This window comes from Limulus polyphemus, unplaced genomic scaffold (genome assembly GCF_000517525.1).
Source record: "Limulus polyphemus unplaced genomic scaffold, Limulus_polyphemus-2.1.2 Scaffold257, whole genome shotgun sequence".
Classification (NCBI taxonomy): domain Eukaryota; kingdom Metazoa; phylum Arthropoda; class Merostomata; order Xiphosura; family Limulidae; genus Limulus; species Limulus polyphemus.
Genome location: NW_013665867.1, coordinates 226,100 through 247,202, shown reverse-complemented (window position 1 = coordinate 247,202; position 21,103 = coordinate 226,100). Strand labels below are relative to the sequence as shown.

Below are 21,103 nucleotides of genomic sequence, written 5' to 3'. Positions count from 1 at the left end.
GGCACAGGTTAATGTGTACTTTAAAAAACTCAAGATCGGTGGGGCCCATAAAACCTTTGTTTGTAGTGAAGCACAAAGCTACTCAATGGGCTATATGTAATGCGTCCACCACAGGTTTCGAAACCCGGTTTTTAGCGTTATAAGTCCACAGACTTTCCGCTGTGCCACTGGGGGGGGGGGTGGAACTGCAGCCCCCTAAGCCAAAGTGATCATCTGGCACTCCCACAAGTCTGTCTAAATGTGTCAAACAAAGCATATTTCTTTTCAATATCAAGATGAGTGTTACAAGTTTGATATATTAGCATAAACTACACGTTTTAACTGAATATGATTTTAACAGTTGTCATGAAATTTGTAAGCTATATTGTCTTAGCTATATCACTTCTCAATCATTAAACACGAAGAAATTTTTCAAATGGTTAGCTTTATAGACAGGATTATTTTCCGCTTTTTTTTTTGTGGTTCATTACATTTTGTATTCCTTTAATATTTTTCTTTTTATTCAAAATGTTCTTATTTTCTTTTATCGGTGCTGAAAATGTGTAATATATCTTACCACTATTTTTGTTATAATCCATTAACAAACGTTTATGGATTTTCTTATTTACTGACGCTTATTTTTAACGTTTCGCACCTTTTTATAGTTATTAACTTGACAATGTTCGTGTTACTAGGAAAGGTCGTGGTTAAAGGATTAATTTTCTCAGTAAATGCATAACGTGGAAACATGGTACCTCATGTTCAGCTGGTCAATTTCCTTTGTAGCGTTCGTATTATCAAGCCTATCCTACTAAAATTTCAATGCAAAGTAATGAAAATTTTAATATACCTCCAGACTTTGGTTACATTTCAAGCCCACTCTTGATCTCCAGTTACCCGTATCTTAGGAATGTCGAATCTTTTTTTATTTGTCACCAGTTTAGACTGTATCTATCTTATCGTTTATTGGGTCGTTGAACTGATATTCGGGTAGAAAAACAGAGCAGTCATCAACCTTTAGCAGATTTCTGATTGATGCAACTAGAAAGGATGATGCTTTTCAGCATCTGTATAAAATAGCTTTCATCCAAGTTAAAGAAGAACTATCCAGCAATAGAGGATATCGGCCAAGTCTCGACCAGTTCCACCTAGGTGCAGAGCTAGCAGAAGAATCTCAAGGGTTCTATGCATACCCAGCAAAACATATGTGGTCAAATTGGTATTTTCATTGCAACAGAATTTTTAGAATAATAATAAAAAGAATCCTAATAGCAAAACCGAAAACTATAAAGTCTACTTATCTTAGGCCTAACATTAATTATGCCTATATTCGACCAGTGACGTCGCTAAGTACTTAAAAAGATTCGGTGTTAGGGCTTATAGGCGCAGGAATTTTCGGTGTTTCAGCACGACTTCGATCATGGTTTTCTATTATGATTTTTCAAGACACCAGCTGGGGATTTGGGGCACTGTCAAATAGAATCGGTGTACGAGTCCCCGTATGCCAGGGCCTGGAGACGCCTCTGTATTCGATACAAGTACAAGCCTTACATATTAAAGGCTTAACTAAATTTTTTTGGTTTTAGTTTAGTTAGGGCTAAACTTTACCGTACTTAATACTATCACTAAATAAACTTACGGTGTTATTGACGACCTAACGTTATACCTTTTTAAAAAAACTTTGATAAGCTTTTAAGATGTTGTTGTACAAAATGTATACTAAAGTATATTCACATCCGTTGAAATGAAGTACACGCACATGCGCATTAAGATAGTATGTGCGCACGCATTTTCAGGATAGACAAAAACTGTCTATAGTTATAATAAGTACAATGTTGTACAAGTCATAATTGAGATGACCGTCCGTGATACTGAAATAGCTCAGCCTCACTTCATGTACATGTGACTTATCCACGTGTCACATGTAAATAAGTACCTTTCTTTTTTCAAGTTAGCAGTGTTACTTGGAAGCTCATCTATACTTCTAAAACATCAATGCAATGCTATCGAAAGTTTGATCTACCTCTTTTCCGTCACGTCATTCTTTCTACACATCGTAATCGACCTTTTCCTTTGTTTCCGCTTACCGGTCACTCAAAGACCAGATAACATAAATTCTCCAAAGCTCACGTTATGGCGAAGATAGCTTACCTGTGTGTCCTTTTACTGAAACCGAATAACATAAAGGCACGTAATCCTTTAAATATATCAGGTTGTTGGAAACTAAGTAATACAGGTCTTGTAAACAGTTAATCGTCCTTGTGAAAGTGTTCCGTCACTATTTCTAATAATGACAAAATCATTCTGCCATTAGCTACAAAATGTCCTCCAATATCCTTTCATTTCGGCTGCATTTTAATTGATCAACAGCTGCTCGTCTTCTGCTGAGCGTAAACAACAGATCTAGCTCACAAACATGCAACTATGATGCTTCGCTACCATCTTTTACATCATTAAAAGTTTGAGTTTAATCATCACGCTCAATGCATTTAAGGTGGTTTCACTATTCGCCCGATTAATGTAGAGCAAGCCACATGTGAGAGATTATTATCGTTAGTTTTATCATATTCTCAGACATTTACTTTATTTAAACTGATCACTTTACCACCAGTAAATATTTGATTTACATCCTAATACACGTATCGACCAGTATTATGTTTTACAAACTTTTAACCATCTATAACCAGGTCTTATTTTACGACAGATTTTCCTCGTGCAGTGCTCCTTCTATTATTATTGAGATGTGTTATTCCTTATACGTATAATTTTCCAACGTCCGCACAAAGTGGTGCAGCCTTATAGTTCGATTGATCAAAACGTGCCTTATTAATTATTAGAGGTAGAGTAAGATAAAACCATAAGCTCGGTTATTGTTCTTCGCTATCCTATGGCTAAGAAATCGAACCCCGGGAGGATGCATTCAGTTAAAACAATTTGTATCTATGTTTCCTTGCCACTTTACAAATATCTTCGGTTTGTTTCATTTCTTACTTCATGGTATTATGTTGTCATGTAACCTTCTGGCGAAAAGACGGCAATACAGCTTTAATAATAAAATTGGTAACTCTGGTTTGGTACTTGCATTCTCTAAGGCTAAAGTGTTTAAAGTATTAACATGTTGCACATTCCGTAAGTCTGCTTTAAGTTCAGCACGAGACTGCATAAGGGTGACGTCATCACTAAATAAGAGGTACATAATCTTCTTTCAACCAATCGGATATTCTGGTAAACCTTCTTCAAATATTGGGAGAAGAGAGATTATACACGACTGGGCTGTAATGAAATCCTTTAAAACCTATTCCATGTTAAGCCTGTTGAAAGCTTAAAACAAAATGTAGCCTTCACGCAAATCTATACATTACGGCGGTGAACTTGTAATACGAAACATTCCAAGTTCCTTTGAAAATATTATGTAGACCTGACTTAAAGTCCAAGCATCATCAACAAACTGAAACATTAAAGCATAAAGCACAATGCTATTTTCCATAGTTATACAATTAGTTTGTAATCAACTAACAACAACGTTTTAAGTCTTAAATGTTTTCTTTCGTAAGACATACTTCATCATTTTAAGTGTTGCTGAATACGTCATCATACAGCTTGTGATAAATAAAAAATGTCGATAAAATTGATACAGCTCATCAAAATGCTCACGTGAACTTTTACTTCCTGTACAAGATCATTTACGTCACTGTAGTAAAATTGAGAATATCAACGTACAAAAATACAAGTTATAAAAAAAAAACTTTAGACAGGACATGGTTGAAGAACAAATTATTCGACAAAATAAGATATTTAAATAGCCCAGAGTTAATCGATACTGTAGCAGCTACTGTAACTCCACTAAAAATTGCCCACCATACAAAAACATGAAATTCTGCCTCTGATATGTAAGATTTACTGTCAGATTAAGTTAAGTCGTAATAACGATGAAAATTAGTACTCCTTTTCACTGTTTCCTGTTGGCTAACTAGTTCGTTATAGTTGGCTAATACGTCGAATTCTGGTTACTAGTTCGTTACTGTTGTCTAACAAGTCGAATTCTGGTTACTAGTTCGTTATAGTTGGCTAATGCGTCGAATTCTGGTTACTAGTTCGTTACTGTTGTCTAATACGTCGAATTCCGGTTTCTAGTTCGTTACTGTTGTCTAATACGTCGAATTCTGGTGACTAGCTCGTTACCGTTAATTAATTCGTCATTGTTGGTTAACATGTTGAATTATGATGAATAATTCGGTATTCTTGGCATTCTCGTCAAAATCTATTGACTTGTTTATTAATACATGGGTAACACGTCAAAAAAATTCAACTGACTAAATCGTTATTCTAAGAATTTATCAGTGAAAACAAATATGTAATAGATAACAGACGAGGCCTTTCGTCTAATATCAGATCACATTAGGCTGTTTGGGATACGACAGACCTAGTTGTGGCTAATATGTAATATTGGGTAACCTGATCAAGATGTACTACAATCCTCAAAGTACTGAGTATTTTTGTTTGTTTTTTGTTGTTGTTTTTTTACCCAGCCTAAGTGACCAATGCGAATGTGCTTGAACCTATTAAAAAAAAACTTAACCTACTTGAAAACGAATATGGACGAATACTAAATTAATAAATACTGACCAAAGTTAGATGCACATATAGGAAAAAAATAAATATGGTCAGTATAAATATACACATTCAGTATAAATATATCCGAAATACAAACATAGAAATGTGACTGAAAAACACCTCTTGTATATTGTTCTAAAAAATATTTAAATTTTTTGTCACATAAGATGCTCTACTACATTTTTAATCCAAAAATGTACACCAAACGTCATAAAAAAAATGAAGCAAATATAAATTTTTATCTTATAATTATATTAAACACACTTGCTGAGAATAAGCATTTAGCTTTCTGTGATGCGATAATGAGAGCTGAATTCACAAAACTACTACCATATTGATGAAGTACAGAAGCCGAATTGGTGTAACTAACTTTTGTTTCATCATCTTGTATATGAGTTTGTTTGTTTTGAAGTTCGCGCAAAGATACACGAGGGATATCTGCGCTACCATTCCCTAATTTAGCAGTGAGAGACTAGAGGGAAGGCAGCTGGTCATCAACACAGTCAACTCTTGAGCTACTCTTTTACCGACGAATAGTGGGATTGACCGTAACATTATAACGCCCCCACGGCTGAAAGGGCGAGCATGTTTGGTGGTACGAGGATTTATGTATATGAGAAATACCATTTACACAATTATCATTACAACAACAACAACAACAAAAGAACTTTACTGTTCATGAGTTTTGACTATCTTTAAATTATTATGTAGAAATAACGACCCAGGTGGTGCCATGGTTGACGAGAATTATTTAACCTCTGATCAAATCAAGCTACATGCATATGTAATATAACGAACTTGTGTATATAATGATAAGAACGCATTGTTGGCAAACAATGTTTATATGTAGACCGGCAAACAATGTTTATATGTAGACCGACAAACAATATTTATATGTAGACCTCCTGCTGTTGAAAAAGGGCAAGTGACGACGGCGTTTCGATATACTAACGTGAATCTTCATCGGGTTGAAATGTTATCACTTACCAGTTTCAACAGCAGGAGGTCCACATATCAATCATTGTTTATCAACAAGTTGTTACCGCTAACCGTGTCTTTTAAACAACTAGAATGCACTGATTCACTAAATGTGTACTCTCTTTGTTAGCGGTATTTTAGGCATAAATAATTATGTAAAAATAACAACTTCGCAAGATGACTAGGGTTAACGAAGTCCAAATTCTTAATGTAAGAAATAACGACTTACAGTGTGTTGGCACGGTTGACTAGGGTTAATAAAGTCTAGTCCTCTATCTCCTTTACCATTGAAACAGTTCTGGATATTCTGGATGAACTTACGGTGGACAGCAGATAAAGCATACACACATAGAGCCGAGTTCATGGAGGGTTTGTTATAAATGTCTGCTTCGTCTTTGGATTTGGAAAAAACTACGAAGAGCACCTTATCCTGGGCGGTGATTCCTAACGAAACGGCTAAGTCAGAGCCTGGTTGGCCTACGAAGGCAGCTTGGGCGAGATTATAATCTGTGGCATCGTTTGAGCGGCAGACCAGTGGGATTTCGGTGTACGAGTAGTAGTGTGGGTCGTTCTGACAGATTCGAACAAGTTTGGATAGGAACGGGTATGGCCTGTCTGTGTACTTCTTTTGTACGGTTACAAAGTACGAAAAACCCTTATTTTCAAACCCGTATATATAGGTGATAGGGTAGATAGATCTAGCAAGACTGTTTACAGACACTTTAGTCCCGGTAGTCACTTTTGATTCGGCGATGGAGAACATTGTTTCCGTGTCCAAACTACGACTACTGACCATTGGTACATCTGATCGGTAAGGTCCATTTCCAGTGTAGGTCACACCGACATAGAGAACATTGGTCGTTCTACGGAAAGTTTTTGTCGGTCCCTTAGCAATGAAGACTACAGTCGATGCTGTACCGTTGTTTGCTACCACCGACTCATTGGCTGGAGTCTCGTAGTTTGTAACGTTCTCTAAGTGATGTTCTGTGCATACTCCTTGAAAAAGGCTTCCACAAGCTAATAACCTACTTTGTTCATAGTCAATAACAAGGGCTTTGTTGTGGTAGTCCGTGGGCTTCTTTTCCACTTGAGAACACACTCGGGTCACGGGACAGTTAGGGCTATCCTCCTTCGGCCCCATGACGGCCGTGTTTTTCAAGATTAGCTTGGGAGTCAATTGGTAGATCATGTTGACTCCACCTACGTAAACAAATCCAGTGTAAGTATTGACGACCAGGTGTTCGAATTTTTCACCAGAAAAATTCTGATTGTCAAAGACTGGGTAACTGATATTTACAAATCCTGCTTGTCCCACTGATGCTGATGTCCACAGTATCAGAAGCAACCAACAACAGTGCCAAGGGAATCTTCCTATCCAACGTCTTTCCCGTTTCCTCATGACTGTTGATCTTCAGTTGGGCCTCTAAGATAGAAAAACAAATAATTACGATTACAACTCTGAGAAAAAGTAACTTAAGAACAAACTTTCAGGAAATCTTAAAGACCTGTGATTACAAAGGAATCGCCCGTTTTTGTTTTTGATATTTTAACAGATCATTTTTTTCAGACATTTATAAAGTGAAAATTTTCAAACTTTTTCATACCGAAGCTAAACTGTCCAAAACAAAATTTATATTCTCCAAACTCCACAAAGGTTCAAGGCTTCTTAACAATCGATACTTTCAAAACATCATGTTTATGTATCACAGCAAAACTTAATACACTTCGAATAATTTATCTGACCACTGGCTGACCAAGTGAATTTTGTTGTTATAATTTCTATGTTAATTAAATACTTTCTCCTTTGTAAATATAACCAGCCTTTCTTTAATTATTAATACCGTACACAATACAACGTTCAGCCTTGTAATTATTTAACTGAATTAAAGTCACTGTAGGTTTTTACACAGCGGCACATTTTATCGCCCCTGGACAGTATCCACGCTTCATCCAATTACTTGTTGCTGGGAGACACGACTGCACGTGACGGTGTGCTAGGAACACGATCCCATTACTAGGCGCCCCCCGGCGGCAGGAGATAGAAGTCTATACAATTAGAACTGAAGAGATCACTTGAGTGGAGAAAATGGATTAGATAGGTGGTTGTTCCCTAAAGGCCTGCCATACTGATGGTCGCCTCCGATACAGAACTCAAACAGTAGGTATTTTCTGACGGAGCTAGAAAATAAGTCAGCTTGAATAATTCGAGTAAAACAGGGCTTTTGAGTTCCTACAAGGTAAAGCAGCGATATTTAATAAATTACGAGATACAATAAATTACGGATAAATAAAAATATTGTAAAGACTGACATTTGCTTTAGGTTGTTGTGTGAACAACTACATCATATTTGGTTGAGTGAAATGATAGTACCACAGCAAGACAAGTTGTTTCGTTACGTCATATCATGGAGATACGTATACAACGAATCACTTGCAACGGTTTCCCTACTCTCGGCTAAACGTTGTCAATAGAGTTTCCCTACTCTCGGCTAAACGTTGTCAATGGAGTTTCCCTACTCTCGGCTAAACGTTGTCAATAGTTTCCCTACTCTCGGCTAAACGTTGTCAATAGTTTCCCTACTCTCGGCTAAACGTTGTCAATAGTTTCCCTACTCTCGGCTAAACGTTGTCAATGGAGTTTCCCTACTCTCGGCTAAACGTTGTCAATGGAGTTTCCCTACTCTCGGCTAAACGTTGTCAATGGAGTTTCCCTACTCTCGGCTAAACGTTGTCAATGGAGTTTCCCTACTCTCGGCTAAGCGTTGTCAATAGTTTCCCTACTCTCGGCTAAACGTTGTCAATAGTTTCCCTACTCTCGGCTAAACGTTGTCAATGTTTCAAAGCCAAATTTGGCATATGAGTTTGGGACACTGTGACTGCTCCTTGGCACCTCTTGAACGTTGAATTATTTTATATTTAATTGTTATTCGGCAGCGAACACGTGTTAAGATGTAAAGAAATATATTGGTGCAACTGTCCGTACACAAGTTAGACATGTAAAACCTTACAGTGGTATTTTAACATATGTTTGTACCATGGTAATATTACATACAAAATTTTCATATTTACATACACATCACGTCCCCTGATAATAAAATATAGAACTTACAGTGTAGAACGTATAACCCTGGCGGAATAAAGAACTGGAATCGAGGCAAAATAAATTAGCGCTTTCCAAACTTTTTTTACCTGTGTGACTCCATTTGGAAACGGAAAAAAAAGGAATCCAAAGTAATACACCAACACTTCCCAAACTCTTTCCTATGTGACTCCATTTTGAAACGGAATGAAGAACTGAAATCGGGGTTTCTGCTAGGGTTTCCGAGGGATCTGCGGAACAAAATCCACGATGAGGGATAGACTGTTTATATAGAATTGTTCAAGATTACTAAGACATTGCAATTAGCGCCTCCATTCCCATTAAAATAAAAGGTGCCCGGTTTAACGGGCATCAGTATTTCTCTGTGAAGGCGTCCATCGATCGCACTGAGAGAAATGTCATTCATTCTTTATAGTCTAGCATGAATTATACTTTATGATGTGCCTTGTAGAATGATTTTACAATAGAATGACAGAATATTATACATGGGGAAAAGGTTCCAGCACTTGGGAAAGTCCTAGAAAAAATTACGAATTATCCCTTCCTGTATGTGTTGAACCCAAACTCGCCTCTAACTTATAATAATATACATATACACGGATAACGTTCGTAATTCAATACTTTTGGTTATTTAACAAGATTCTCTCTAAACGTAATGAATGTAAATCTGGCTAATTTCAATATATTGTCGTATTGATTACCAGACAGTTAATGTCTGAATTATGACTTTAGAAAATTTGATTCGGCATTTTCTGCACGCTAAGACGGATCAAACTGCCTCTAACAATAACGTATTTTAATTTCGAAATCACAGCGAAGTCTTTACGTAATCCATACACTTGAAAAGTTGTTTAATGTCGAGCAGGCATACTATCAGTAGCCAACAACGCAACTGTTCGATAATCTTAACAAAATCAGTTGTAAAACCATAGGCTGCGCATTTCGAATTCTCGTAACATTTCTATAATGTAGCCACTGTTTATAAAAATAAAAACGCGTCATTTATGTGCAGTTATTTCCATATAAAATTAATCACGTAGTCTTGCTAACATAACGTAACGTTTAATCTATAACGAAACGTTTAATTTGTTTCAGCCTTCCTGCAGAAGGTTTTCCTTGAAACAGAAGTTTACCATTTCGTGAACTATTAATTTGCACTTACGGCAAACCCTTAACCTCACTCACTACAGTAACAAAACCTTCTGGCTGAACTCTTTGGAAAACAAGATGCATACTATACTTGTGTACCGAAGTACATTATGCTAATACAATAGTAAACTGACAAACAACGATTTATAAGCACAATGATAAATATTTTATGTAGAGAACATGCTACATGTTTCAACAGAACAGTGGTACCTGAAGAAAGACCAATGTTCTGTTGATATATGTAGTATGTGATAAAATATTTATCATTATGCTTATAAATCGATGTTTGTCAATTTACTATCACTCCCCTCTACAGGAGTTAGAATCATGTTTCAACAGAACAGTGGTACCTGAAGAAAGACCAATGTTCTGTTGATATATGTAGTATGTGCTCTAGATGAAATATTTATCATTATGCTTATAAATCGATGTTTGTCAATTTACTATCACTCCCCTCTACAGGAGTTAGAATCATGTTTCAACAGAACAGTGGTACCTGAAGCAAGACCAATGTTCTGTTGATATATGTAGTATGTGCTCTAGATAAAATATTTATCATTATGCTTATTGATCGATGTTTGTCAATTTACTATCACTCCCCTCTACAGGAGTTAGAATCATGTTTCAACAGAACAGTGGTACCTGAAGAAAGACCAATGTTCTGTAGATATGTGTAGTATGTGCTCTAGATAAAATATTTATCATTATGCTCATAAATCGATGTTTGTCAATTTACTATCACTACTCTCTACAGGAGTTAGAATCATGATAATACCAGCGTCATAGTGTTAAGTTTTATGCTGTAAAATCAACACAGAGGTAATTTTTGCTTTGTACAATTTTCTATTCATTGCTCTTCCCGTTTCCCTCAAAATGTGTGCAAAACTGTAAAAAGAAACCTTTTGTAAAATAGGACACATGTATTCTTGCTATTGATGTTTTAACAAGTATTCTTTTCAGTGGTGTTCACGGACCTACGTACTTAGAGTAAGTGGAGAGATGCGAAATTATAGGGAACACGTTCAAGCGTAGCTTGTATGATGCCACCATCCAACGACGAAACAAGTCCACGTGTAGTCCAAGGCACCAACGTGTATCTAAGTAAATCAATAAGTTCTAATTAAACTGGTAGGGAAGGATGTGGAACTAACAACTTAGGCAAGCAGAAAGAGATTACTGATGTGGGCTTGGGGGTCTTACATCACACAAGTATGGCAGTTTGTGGTTTCGTAAATGTACCATGACTTGAATTGTTGCGCGTCACAAAACTAAGAATAGTGCTTATAATAACTCGCAACGTCAATGGAGGTGGCTACATAACTTGAAAACCATAACACACATTTCTAATAACTCAATCGTACCACGAATAAAACTATTACTTAACACACACACATTATATATGCATGAAAGTACATATGAGCTATGCTTTAATCTGGTGTAACGGAAAATTAGTGCAACATGAACTTGTGCTTCATTAAAACTACGTTTCACAAGTCTGTATTGCAACACAAGGTAAGCGCATTGCACAATTGTCAGAGCATTTTGAAGAAATATTCACTGGTAGTGTGGGATTTGATTTACACAAGTGAACTTGTCAGAGTATTTTAAAGAAATGTTCACTGGTAGTGGTGGGATTTGGTTTACACAAGTGGACTTGTCAGAGCATTTTAAAGAAATGTTCACTGGTAGTGGTGGGATTTGATTTACACAAGTGAACTTGTCAGAGTATTTTAAAGAAATGTTCACTGCTGGTGGGAAAGAAGGACATCGGGATACAAAACAACGTGTTTTCAGAAAAATGATTCATTGGGTTGTGTTGATTGTTAGCTGCATCGGTAAGAAACTCAGTGAAATACTGTTTGTAGTTTATAGTGTCGAATGTTTGTTTTAGAATTTTCATGAAAATCTACACAAGGGCTGGCTATCTGCGCATAGTGGTCCCCAACGTTCAACTGGTAGACTCTTTGGCTACTCTTGTCAAAGGAATAGTGGGATTTGACCTTCACCCTTATAGCGGAAGCACGAACCATTTATACTCGGCTTCACAGTTCAGGTATGTTAACCACTAGGCCATGTCAGGCCCAAGGGGGAGGAAAAAATCAAGTCTGAGAGTCAACAGAATTTTATATTATATACCAAAAAGTTGTATAATAAATCAATAGCCTCAATGAGGCTTAAAACATGTATCATTTAAACGACTTGGTCACAAGCCTAAAATTTCACACACTGGTCCTAGATCTCTGGCGCTTGCAAGTTGTATATTCAGGATATAAGAACTTTATCACAAACTTGCTATTCTGGGAACTTGGGCTATAGCTATCCGCGGTTTTGTTTATTTTGTTTAAGGAAATGTAAGTATTGGTGGAAGAATAACAGGTATAGCGCACATAGGTAAGGCCTGTGTCAACACACCTCATTTGAAGCTTATTTCATCAGTTGTATCTCATAACTAATAGAACGGGTATGAACACTTTCATCTGCACTAACAACACTTTAGTTTGTGTCGTTTTTCGCATACGGTTTATGTAGTTTTTGTTAAATATTACTGAGCTACTAAGTTCTACCACACATCCTACTCTCAGTGAACTTACTATATATCTGTATACTGAGGGAGGGGCGATGGAGGGGTGGGTGTACTTGCGCATAGTGCAAGAGAAAATAATATCTAAATGAAAGAGTCAAATTTCCCCGAAAGGGGGCCGAAGGACGCCTGGAGGGATCATTGGTTTAATCACTCACACCATTATACAGTAGTGTGTCGTCTGTCTGTCAGTCAGCAGACAATAAAATGACGTCGCATAAGGGACGCTTAACGTTGCAATTTGTACTGTTCGTCCCATGAATCACGAGAAGAATTATGCACTCTGTAGGCTACAACACAGCATAACATATGAACTTCAAAAGAAATAAAAAAAAATTGCTACTTTTAATTTTGGGTTTATTTACTCTTAAAACAGAACACTTTCGGGGACCCTCCGGAAGTACACCTAATACAGTAACATCTTCTTATATTCAGTTAATTTTATTGTTATATAAAAACTACGCCGAAGGCAATGTAGTCAACCCATCATCTTCTGTGGGTTATTATATTTGTTTAAGTGTTTGATAGAACTGTGCAGTTTTTTTTATGAAAGAGGAGTAAATTCATCACCCGTATCGCAATCATTTATGTTTTATTTATAGGCAAGATAAAGTAGTTACGTTAATTGCGGTCCAACTATCATATTTTAGGGCCTCCTAAAGCGTTTAAAGCATAATACATAAGCATAGGTACATGACGGTGGGAGAAAGACGTGAGTGGCAATAAACAACTTATGATGATAGTTAAACATGATTTGTAGGCCAAAGACCTTGCGGTCTCATACTAAGTATGTTTTTTTTCACTGTGACCCAATATCCCAAAGAGAGTATATTTACCAAATCAAAACTAAGTTTGGTAATTCAATCACACGTCAATCAGTTACAGAAGACACATTTACTTCTGTCTTACAGTTAAAGAATAACACGAAAGTCGTCTTTGTAAGGTAAGCACTCATCCAGGTCACATTCAAACAAACAAAAAATTACAAAAAATGTTTTCACTTACATACCAACTTCAACGTGCCTGGCCTCAGTGACAACAATGCCCCTGTTCAATTACGCTTTTGCTGCATTAATTTCAATAATGGGTTCAGTTGTATGCTACATTAACACAGTTTTATGTCGAGCATTCTCAACGAAATGAAAGCCAGAAGCGCATATCGTTCATGGAAAGAGCAAATAATGGCCCCATTAACCCGCCCAGCTCAGTCTAATTACCTTCAAATCAATCGGTAACGCCGAGAAAGGGTCTCTCCGGTGGCCGTGTTCATTGGATGATAGTACAATATCACTTGAACGTAAAAATATCACAATTAAAAACGCATCCCAAGCATCAAAAGCGTTTTATGTCTTCTGCAGATCCAGATTTGATCTCCAAAAGTAACTTCCTAACAGTCCGTTAAATACAATTCAACACACATGAGAAATAGCAATTGGTATACTTGGTTAATTAGCAGTATAAAAGTTTCAATAACCCACGTAATATCCTTTACACGGAGCGATTATTAAGGTGGACGACAACGGGTTTTGTCAACTGTTGCTATGGCCTTGAAATTCCTTTGAAACAAAGGCGCCCACAATACGCTACGAAACAAAGAACAATGGAAATGGAATCTATCTTGATGAAAACTTATTGCGATGTTTCAAAACCTAAATGAACAAACGTCACATAACAGGATTTTTTGATATTATTTCTATCAACTTTTCATTTCAACAAATCACACGCTTTAGTTTGATTCTCTCTCTCTCTCTCTAGTATATTTAACTATGATAATATATCAATACACGCTGAAACAACCGTGGAAAATACAGGATAAGCCAGTTTGCACGTGACAATGACATCACGTGCACAACTGAGCAAGTTCCATACGTCAATCACCTTCCGTTCCAGTGCAGTCAATTACACAATCAAGCTTATCAAGAACAGCCAGGTTTCGGAAAGTTTTGATTAATCCACAAACGGAATGTAGCTGTGACCGCAAACTCTGGTGATAAGGTTAGAAACAGGAAATTAACTACGTGAGTTCCTGTCTGCGAGTAATTATTCCCCACTCGTGTTCATTGAAAAGAAGTGTTAATAAACAGCAGTTATTGTTCTCTAACTTTTCTGTGGCAGCTCATGTGGTCCTGTGATTGTGTGATTACACGGTATACAACGAAATTATTCGTTAAAGTATGGAAAGAGAAAAAATCATAATAGTCTTATATAATGCTAAGGAAAATTCATTACTGTAAAATTTGTAAAGAATCAACAATAACTCTGAAAAACAATCAAGTACAAAGATAGGTTTACTAATCTTATAGACAAAGACAGATAAAAAATATTATACATACACAATAAATCTGGGTAGAACCAGGCTGAGAGGTAGATACTTCAGGCACATTAGGCCTTATAAGTAACATACTATTTGACCTTTGAACCTCCTAGTTAGTCGCGAAGTGTAAAGAGTTAAGATCGTAACGTACTACTTGACCTTTGAACCTTCTGGTTTCTCATGCAATATACAGTTAAGCTCCGTAAGTGATATTAGGCGTTCTCCAGTCATATGCTATTAAGATTTTCTTATGGGTTCACCTACTCCGGGTCAAAGTTTATGCATGGGGAAGCTCGGTGACCATTATCTGTTATGTTTCACACAAACACATATATAAACCAGTGCCAACCAATAGAGCTGTACCGCGGGTAGTGCGAGCAGTAAGTTCGCTCAGGGCGCCTCCTCGAAGGGGCCCCCGAATTTATATGTCGCACAGGACGTCATCAAACATCGGTAGGGCACTACGAACCAACTTTACAAAATCTATACCAGAGGACTGTGTTACATTTAATTAAAGAGAAGGGTGGGGGTGGAAATCAGTTAGACGTTACTACCAAACATAACTACAGTTGATCCTGCTCTTTCTACCAGTGTACATAATCAACGTCGTTGTCTTGGTAACGGTCTACACCTATGTTATGCAACAAGAAATGAAGTAGAAAGAGGTGTACAACATTCATTAAAACAAGGAGCAAAAACAGATCTATTACGAGGATTTATATCTACGATCGCGTAAACGTCTCTACTCGGGCGTACAAAGTGAATCATAGACAAAGACAAAAACTACAACAAACTGTTAGTACTGCAGAGTTCAGTCAAAACGACAAGAGGAAAAAAAAAACACCTGAAGTGCCAAAATCTAATGGAGAATAAACCAGCTTAAGATCTGACCAACTAAAGTATATAACATAAACCTAAATCACTATCAATGATTAGGCATCTAATGGAGAATAAACCAGCTGAAGATCTGACCAACTGAAGTATATACCATAAACTTAAATCACTATCAATGGTTAGGCATCTAATGGAGAATAAACCAGCAGAGGATCTGACCAACTAAAGTATGTACTATAAACTTAAATCACTATCAATGGTTAGGCATCTAATGGAGAATAAACCAGCTGAAGATCTGACCAACTAAAGTATATAACATAAACCTAAATCACTATCAATGGTTAGGCATCTAATGGAGAATAAACCAGCTGAAGATCTGACCAACTGAAGTATATACCATAAACCTAAATCACTATCAAGAATTAAGCATTACAACCATATTAAAGATGGTTTCGGCTCTAGTTTCGTTACACGTTTGGATGTTATTTTCTCCAACGAACATAAAACACATTTGAAAGGTGACTGGCCGAAGAAGAATTTTAAAATTACTCGTCAGTTCAGCTTTTACGAAGAAGACAGGGTTACGGCTTCCAGAAGAGTGATCAATGTCCATCCCGTAGACGTATCTCTCTACCGTCAGTGAAGTTCTCACTCCCACATGACCAACCTGTAGGGAGGAGCGAGGCAAGGTTAAGGTTATTTACCTAGGTTATAGACCTCCACTAGACACGAAGAAGTCGAAGTTTTATACGCCCTCTCACGGAAACGTATACGACCAGCTATATAGTTCGTGAGGCAGAAAGCAATTTCGTAAAAGTTCAAAAGCACGGGAATGACAATAAATATAGGTTGTTACACACTGTACCGCGCTTATGTAAAGACATTGTAATTTCCTACGGTAAACAAAATGCGCAAATGGCTAGTAAATATTATATGGAAGCAAACTCTTAGTATATGACAGTACGTTAGTTTGACCACGAGAACAATTTACAATTCTACTAATAATGCTTTTATGACCACGACTCAAAGATAACAATGCTATATTTTCAACCGTTAAGAGTGCATTAACCAACGTGAATCTTCAAGGATGACTAGTAAAATTGTTTGGAGTTTTTTAAAACGTATTTCCAAATCATCCAATACTTATAGAATCAGGTTTTATTTCACAACACTTGCAAATTTATCTTGCCTTAAACAGTCTACTTTAGTTTTAGCTTATTTCTTACAGAAGCCAGTGTACAAGAAACATATCGCTAAAAAGCCTCACGTGTACAAAAGATTGAAAAGTACTGCAAATGATGTATTAGGATAATAACGATTTACAAAACTGAGGGAAAACAAAGACATTTATTACGACCATGGTTCCGCCAGTAAAGGCATCATCAGGTACAGACTGAAATGTTTCGTAGCAAGGTTTATACATATGTTTAAACAAAGAACCGGAAGTGACCTTGACATTCAACTAGAGACAAGTGGGGTAAGAAGTAGGGAGGAACTTTAAGCTGGTTTGGTTGTTTAGAATTTTTCTGGATTTGGTTTTAGACTTCATTTATTTCTAAAATATCCAGGCTATCTAGTGACTACGATCGTCGCCTAGTTACAACTGGTCGTAACTACTCACAACAACGAACAGTTAAAAGACGACATAACTATGACCGTCACCTTCCAGTTACAAATAATCTAAACCATTGTTTCTCAACCAATCAGTCCATGGAATATCACGGAAACATACAAAAACTTACAGAATATTCCTACGTAAATCCCAATGGTTTTTTTTGTTGTTGTAGTACCTGCATCTTAATTGGTCCGTGACAATTTAGGAAGACAGCGAGTCGATCCCTGGTATCGAATAAGAAAAAAGAAACGCTGGTCTAAATGGTTCTCAACAGCGAATAGTTAAAATAACAAGAAAACTAAAATGACTTGGCGTGAAAATCAAAACTGTTGGCTTCTTTGTATTTCCAACACAATTTTTTTCTTACTGTGAAAGAACCGTCTATCGAGATATGGTCTACTGGTAAAGAAGAGCTTTTAGTTAGAACTTAAGCACAAAGCTACACCATGGGCTATCTGTTCTCTGCCCACCACGGGTATCGAAACCCGGTTTCTTGAGTTGTAAGTCCGCAGACATGCCGCTGTGCCACTAGGGGGCAGGTAAGGTAGGGAGAAAGACAGCTTTAAGTTAACACAATACGTTATTGTCATCCGCGAGTGCAAATAAGACTCCTTACAAATTGACATTAATAATAATGTGATGTGTAGCTTTCGGAAAACACAGAATTTTCGCTTTAAGAAATTGCTAATTTGCATTTTTTTCATACAATACTAGATTATGAATGACCAGCATAACTATTCTAGGAAACCCTAAGTTGTCTTAATAAGTCAAACACAACTTAACTTGAACATCTACGGTATAGTATAGCTATATCACAACGTATTTTACTACAATAATGTTAACAAACCTGATTATCGTTGTTTCGATTCACTACGACAGTGTTTCCCAAACTGGGAGTCGAGGCCCCCCCGGGGGTCGCGAAGTTTTTTCTAGGGAGCCGCCAAAAAAAATGGTCCGAAAACAAAAGATGCTGAATTAATTAAATGATACAGTATGTTGAAAGTAGATATTATTGTTTTAACTATGGCATTGTTTTTCTATCACCATGCTAAAGTTATAGGTTGGGGGTGGGGGCTCAAACTTTTTATTCAGATCAAGGGAGCCTCAGACTAAAAGAGTTTGTGAATCACTGCACTACGATAACCTTGTCATATTATAAACACAAGCGTAATCACATCAACACAAATTAACATATTCTAAACACATACAAAACTGTAATACTCACTAACACACACACACTTACTGTACTATACATTCAAGTGTCACCTTATCTTTCACTGCCAATCCTTACCGGCCACGTGTAACTGTTACAGTCACATCCTTACTGAAGTACACACAAACGTGTTACCGTAATATTTACTAAAACATCTTTACCATAAGTCACCAAAATATTATCACCGTGATGTTTACTAACACATCTTTATAGTTTAAATCACTAAAATATTCAACCGTACTAGCATACGCTCACATCAGAAAACACTAAAATAATAAATCGTAATATTTAGTAACACAACTTTACGTTAAAAATCACTAATAGTACCTACCACCTTAAAAGATACTAACATGACCTCACTTTTGTAAATCACTTAACAATCTTCGATATAGTTTTAATGATAAATTTTACACAGTTTTAAGCATAACACTCAACTTGACATGTCGTTAAAATTCACACTATGCCAATATCAACAGTCTGTCGCCAACGGTTATTCTCATTAACGTTACCTTGGTAACAATATGCACTGTATAATTTCCACTTTCCGAAGCAGAACAGGTTAGACCGTGTTTGTCCAGAAAGAGGAGTTAGTTAATAAAAAAAATGTAAAGAGATACTCCTGCCCAAGGAGTATAAAATTACAGGTGTAAAGGTAAATTCTGAAAATATTATCCAAACATACAATTATAAGAACTCCTGATAATCATTATACACGCTCAAAATAAAAATTTACATTTTCTTAAGGCAACTACAGATGGATAATGGTGGCGCCATCTGCTGGTAAACGCGTGATAATAAGTCAGCAAAAAATCCATCTTGGCATATTTCTCTTAATAAACTATCACCCAGTTTCAATAAGATAAAGATGTTAAAAATGAATTATTTCAAAATTTTAAAGTGTATTACATCGAACGTTAAATATAGACAGAGGTGTCGCTAGGTGCTGGCATATGGGGACCTTGCACCCAATCGATTTTATTCTCTTTAAAAATCAGAATAGAAAACCACGATCAATATCATACTGAAACGCCGAAAATTCCCGCGATTTCTGGGCCCGAGCCCCGAATCTTTTAATCATCTAGCGACGCCTCTGGATACAGAAGTCGTAAAAGTCAAGACTAAACACATTGAAAACCCTGCTTTACTTGACCACTTTATAAGCATGCGATGTTAATAAGAACAAGTCATAGCCACGGTGTGGGGAATTCCCATGCCCACTAATGAAACGTAATAAAGTAAAAAAATGAAAACAAAAAACAGCTTATAATAAAAAGTAAATAGATAATGAGATAATAACTATCAGAATGACGCTTTACAGACGGATATATATATATATATATATACACACACACACACATATGTATAACGACGGTCCTCGACAATATTAACGATTCCAATTCAAACAAACATCTGGAAGAAGGAACACAAACGACTATAATGGTCACGTGTTGTACCAATCTTGACCAGTAGATGCGAGCCAAATCTAAGGAATGGTTATAAACAATTCACGAATGTAGGGAATGTACGTGAATATAAAAACAGTGGTTGGCTTACGGATATAAGGCTCTGGTAATCATGAATTATGGCTACATTGATAAAGATGAATATACCATTTTCTCAGTCCACTGTCATAAAGTCAGCGATCACATCGGCAACTGTGGGCACTGGGAGCGGGTATTCAGAAAAAGACGTTGGAAGATATTAGGCTGTTCACATACATACACCATGGTCATCTTTCACTTGATAAGGTATCGTTAAGTAAAGCTTTTTCCTCGGTTTGGCCTAATGTTACTATAGATCTATAGTGTTGTACTGGTTTTCACCAACCAAAGAGGGTGTACTCCAATGACAGCAGTATTGTCGGTGATATATTTTATAAGCTTTTCAGATACTTTACAAAACTGTAATCATGTCTCCGCGACAGCAGAATCCCAGTAGACCACGCACGGAACGCCTGTATCATCCCGTTACCCTGACAACGGATCTCGAAGAAAGTAGAATAATAATAATAAAAAAAAATAAATTCCATCGTGTTTTGGACTCCCGTATAAGCATCAAGTTCGAACACTTTATTTCATAACAATGAAGGAATAGTTAGTTGCTAGGCAATACAATTTTGCATTACTTTTGGGGTAATACGCATTACTGAAATTACAGTTTTTTTTTTTGTTTTTTTTTGGGGGGGGGGAATAAAATAACGAGTAACTCTACAGCTGAAATAACCAGATATCGTTTTTATCAAGATACCCGGATGAAAGTTTTGATGAGTGTACTCAGGAAACACGATACCTTAAAAAAAAAAAAACAACGGAAGATATATTCTGCTTCTTTGGGTCGAAGTTAACCAAATGTTACAAATCCAGACTAAGCGTGTATGAATAATAGCAACCCTTCACGTCTCGTTCGTTAACCATTCATCAGGTTCTGATAAATAGACGTTATATCGGATTAAAAAAAAAAAAAAGATTGAATACATTAAGAAGTAACCCCCCCCCGAACATCAACCGTGTACCTCCGTTACCCATGAACAAAGCTGTGAAGCGGTTTTATTTTGAACAATGAAACAGAATTCTGTACAGTTACCATACTAAACACGCTGAACACAAAAAGCAACAACAAAAAGAGTTTGTCCCATTCTCCCCCCTCCCCCCCCCCCCGTTTCCTAGATCTACTTGTTCTACGTAACTTAATTATGACAAGCTATTATTGTAGATGTCTACATACTA

The 21,103-nt window shown here is 36.7% G+C and overlaps 1 protein-coding gene across 4 annotated transcripts in view; it reads right to left on the bottom strand.

The window, feature by feature from the left end:
* The window catches only part of LOC106478874 (plexin-A2-like), a 231,546-nt gene that overhangs the window by 73,257 nt on the left and 137,186 nt on the right, over positions 1–21,103 (bottom strand). For 3 of the 4 annotated variants that reach the window (XM_022382550.1, XM_013939446.2, XM_013939449.2), the window contains one exon: positions 5,801–6,994. In XM_022382550.1, the coding sequence (XP_022238258.1) occupies positions 5,801–6,970 (1,170 nt within the window). In that variant the 5' untranslated portion in view covers positions 6,971–6,994. Of the gene's footprint in view, positions 1–5,800; positions 6,995–13,618; positions 13,850–21,103 lie in introns of those variants that run through there. The other variant, XM_013939452.2, reaches the window with a different exon arrangement.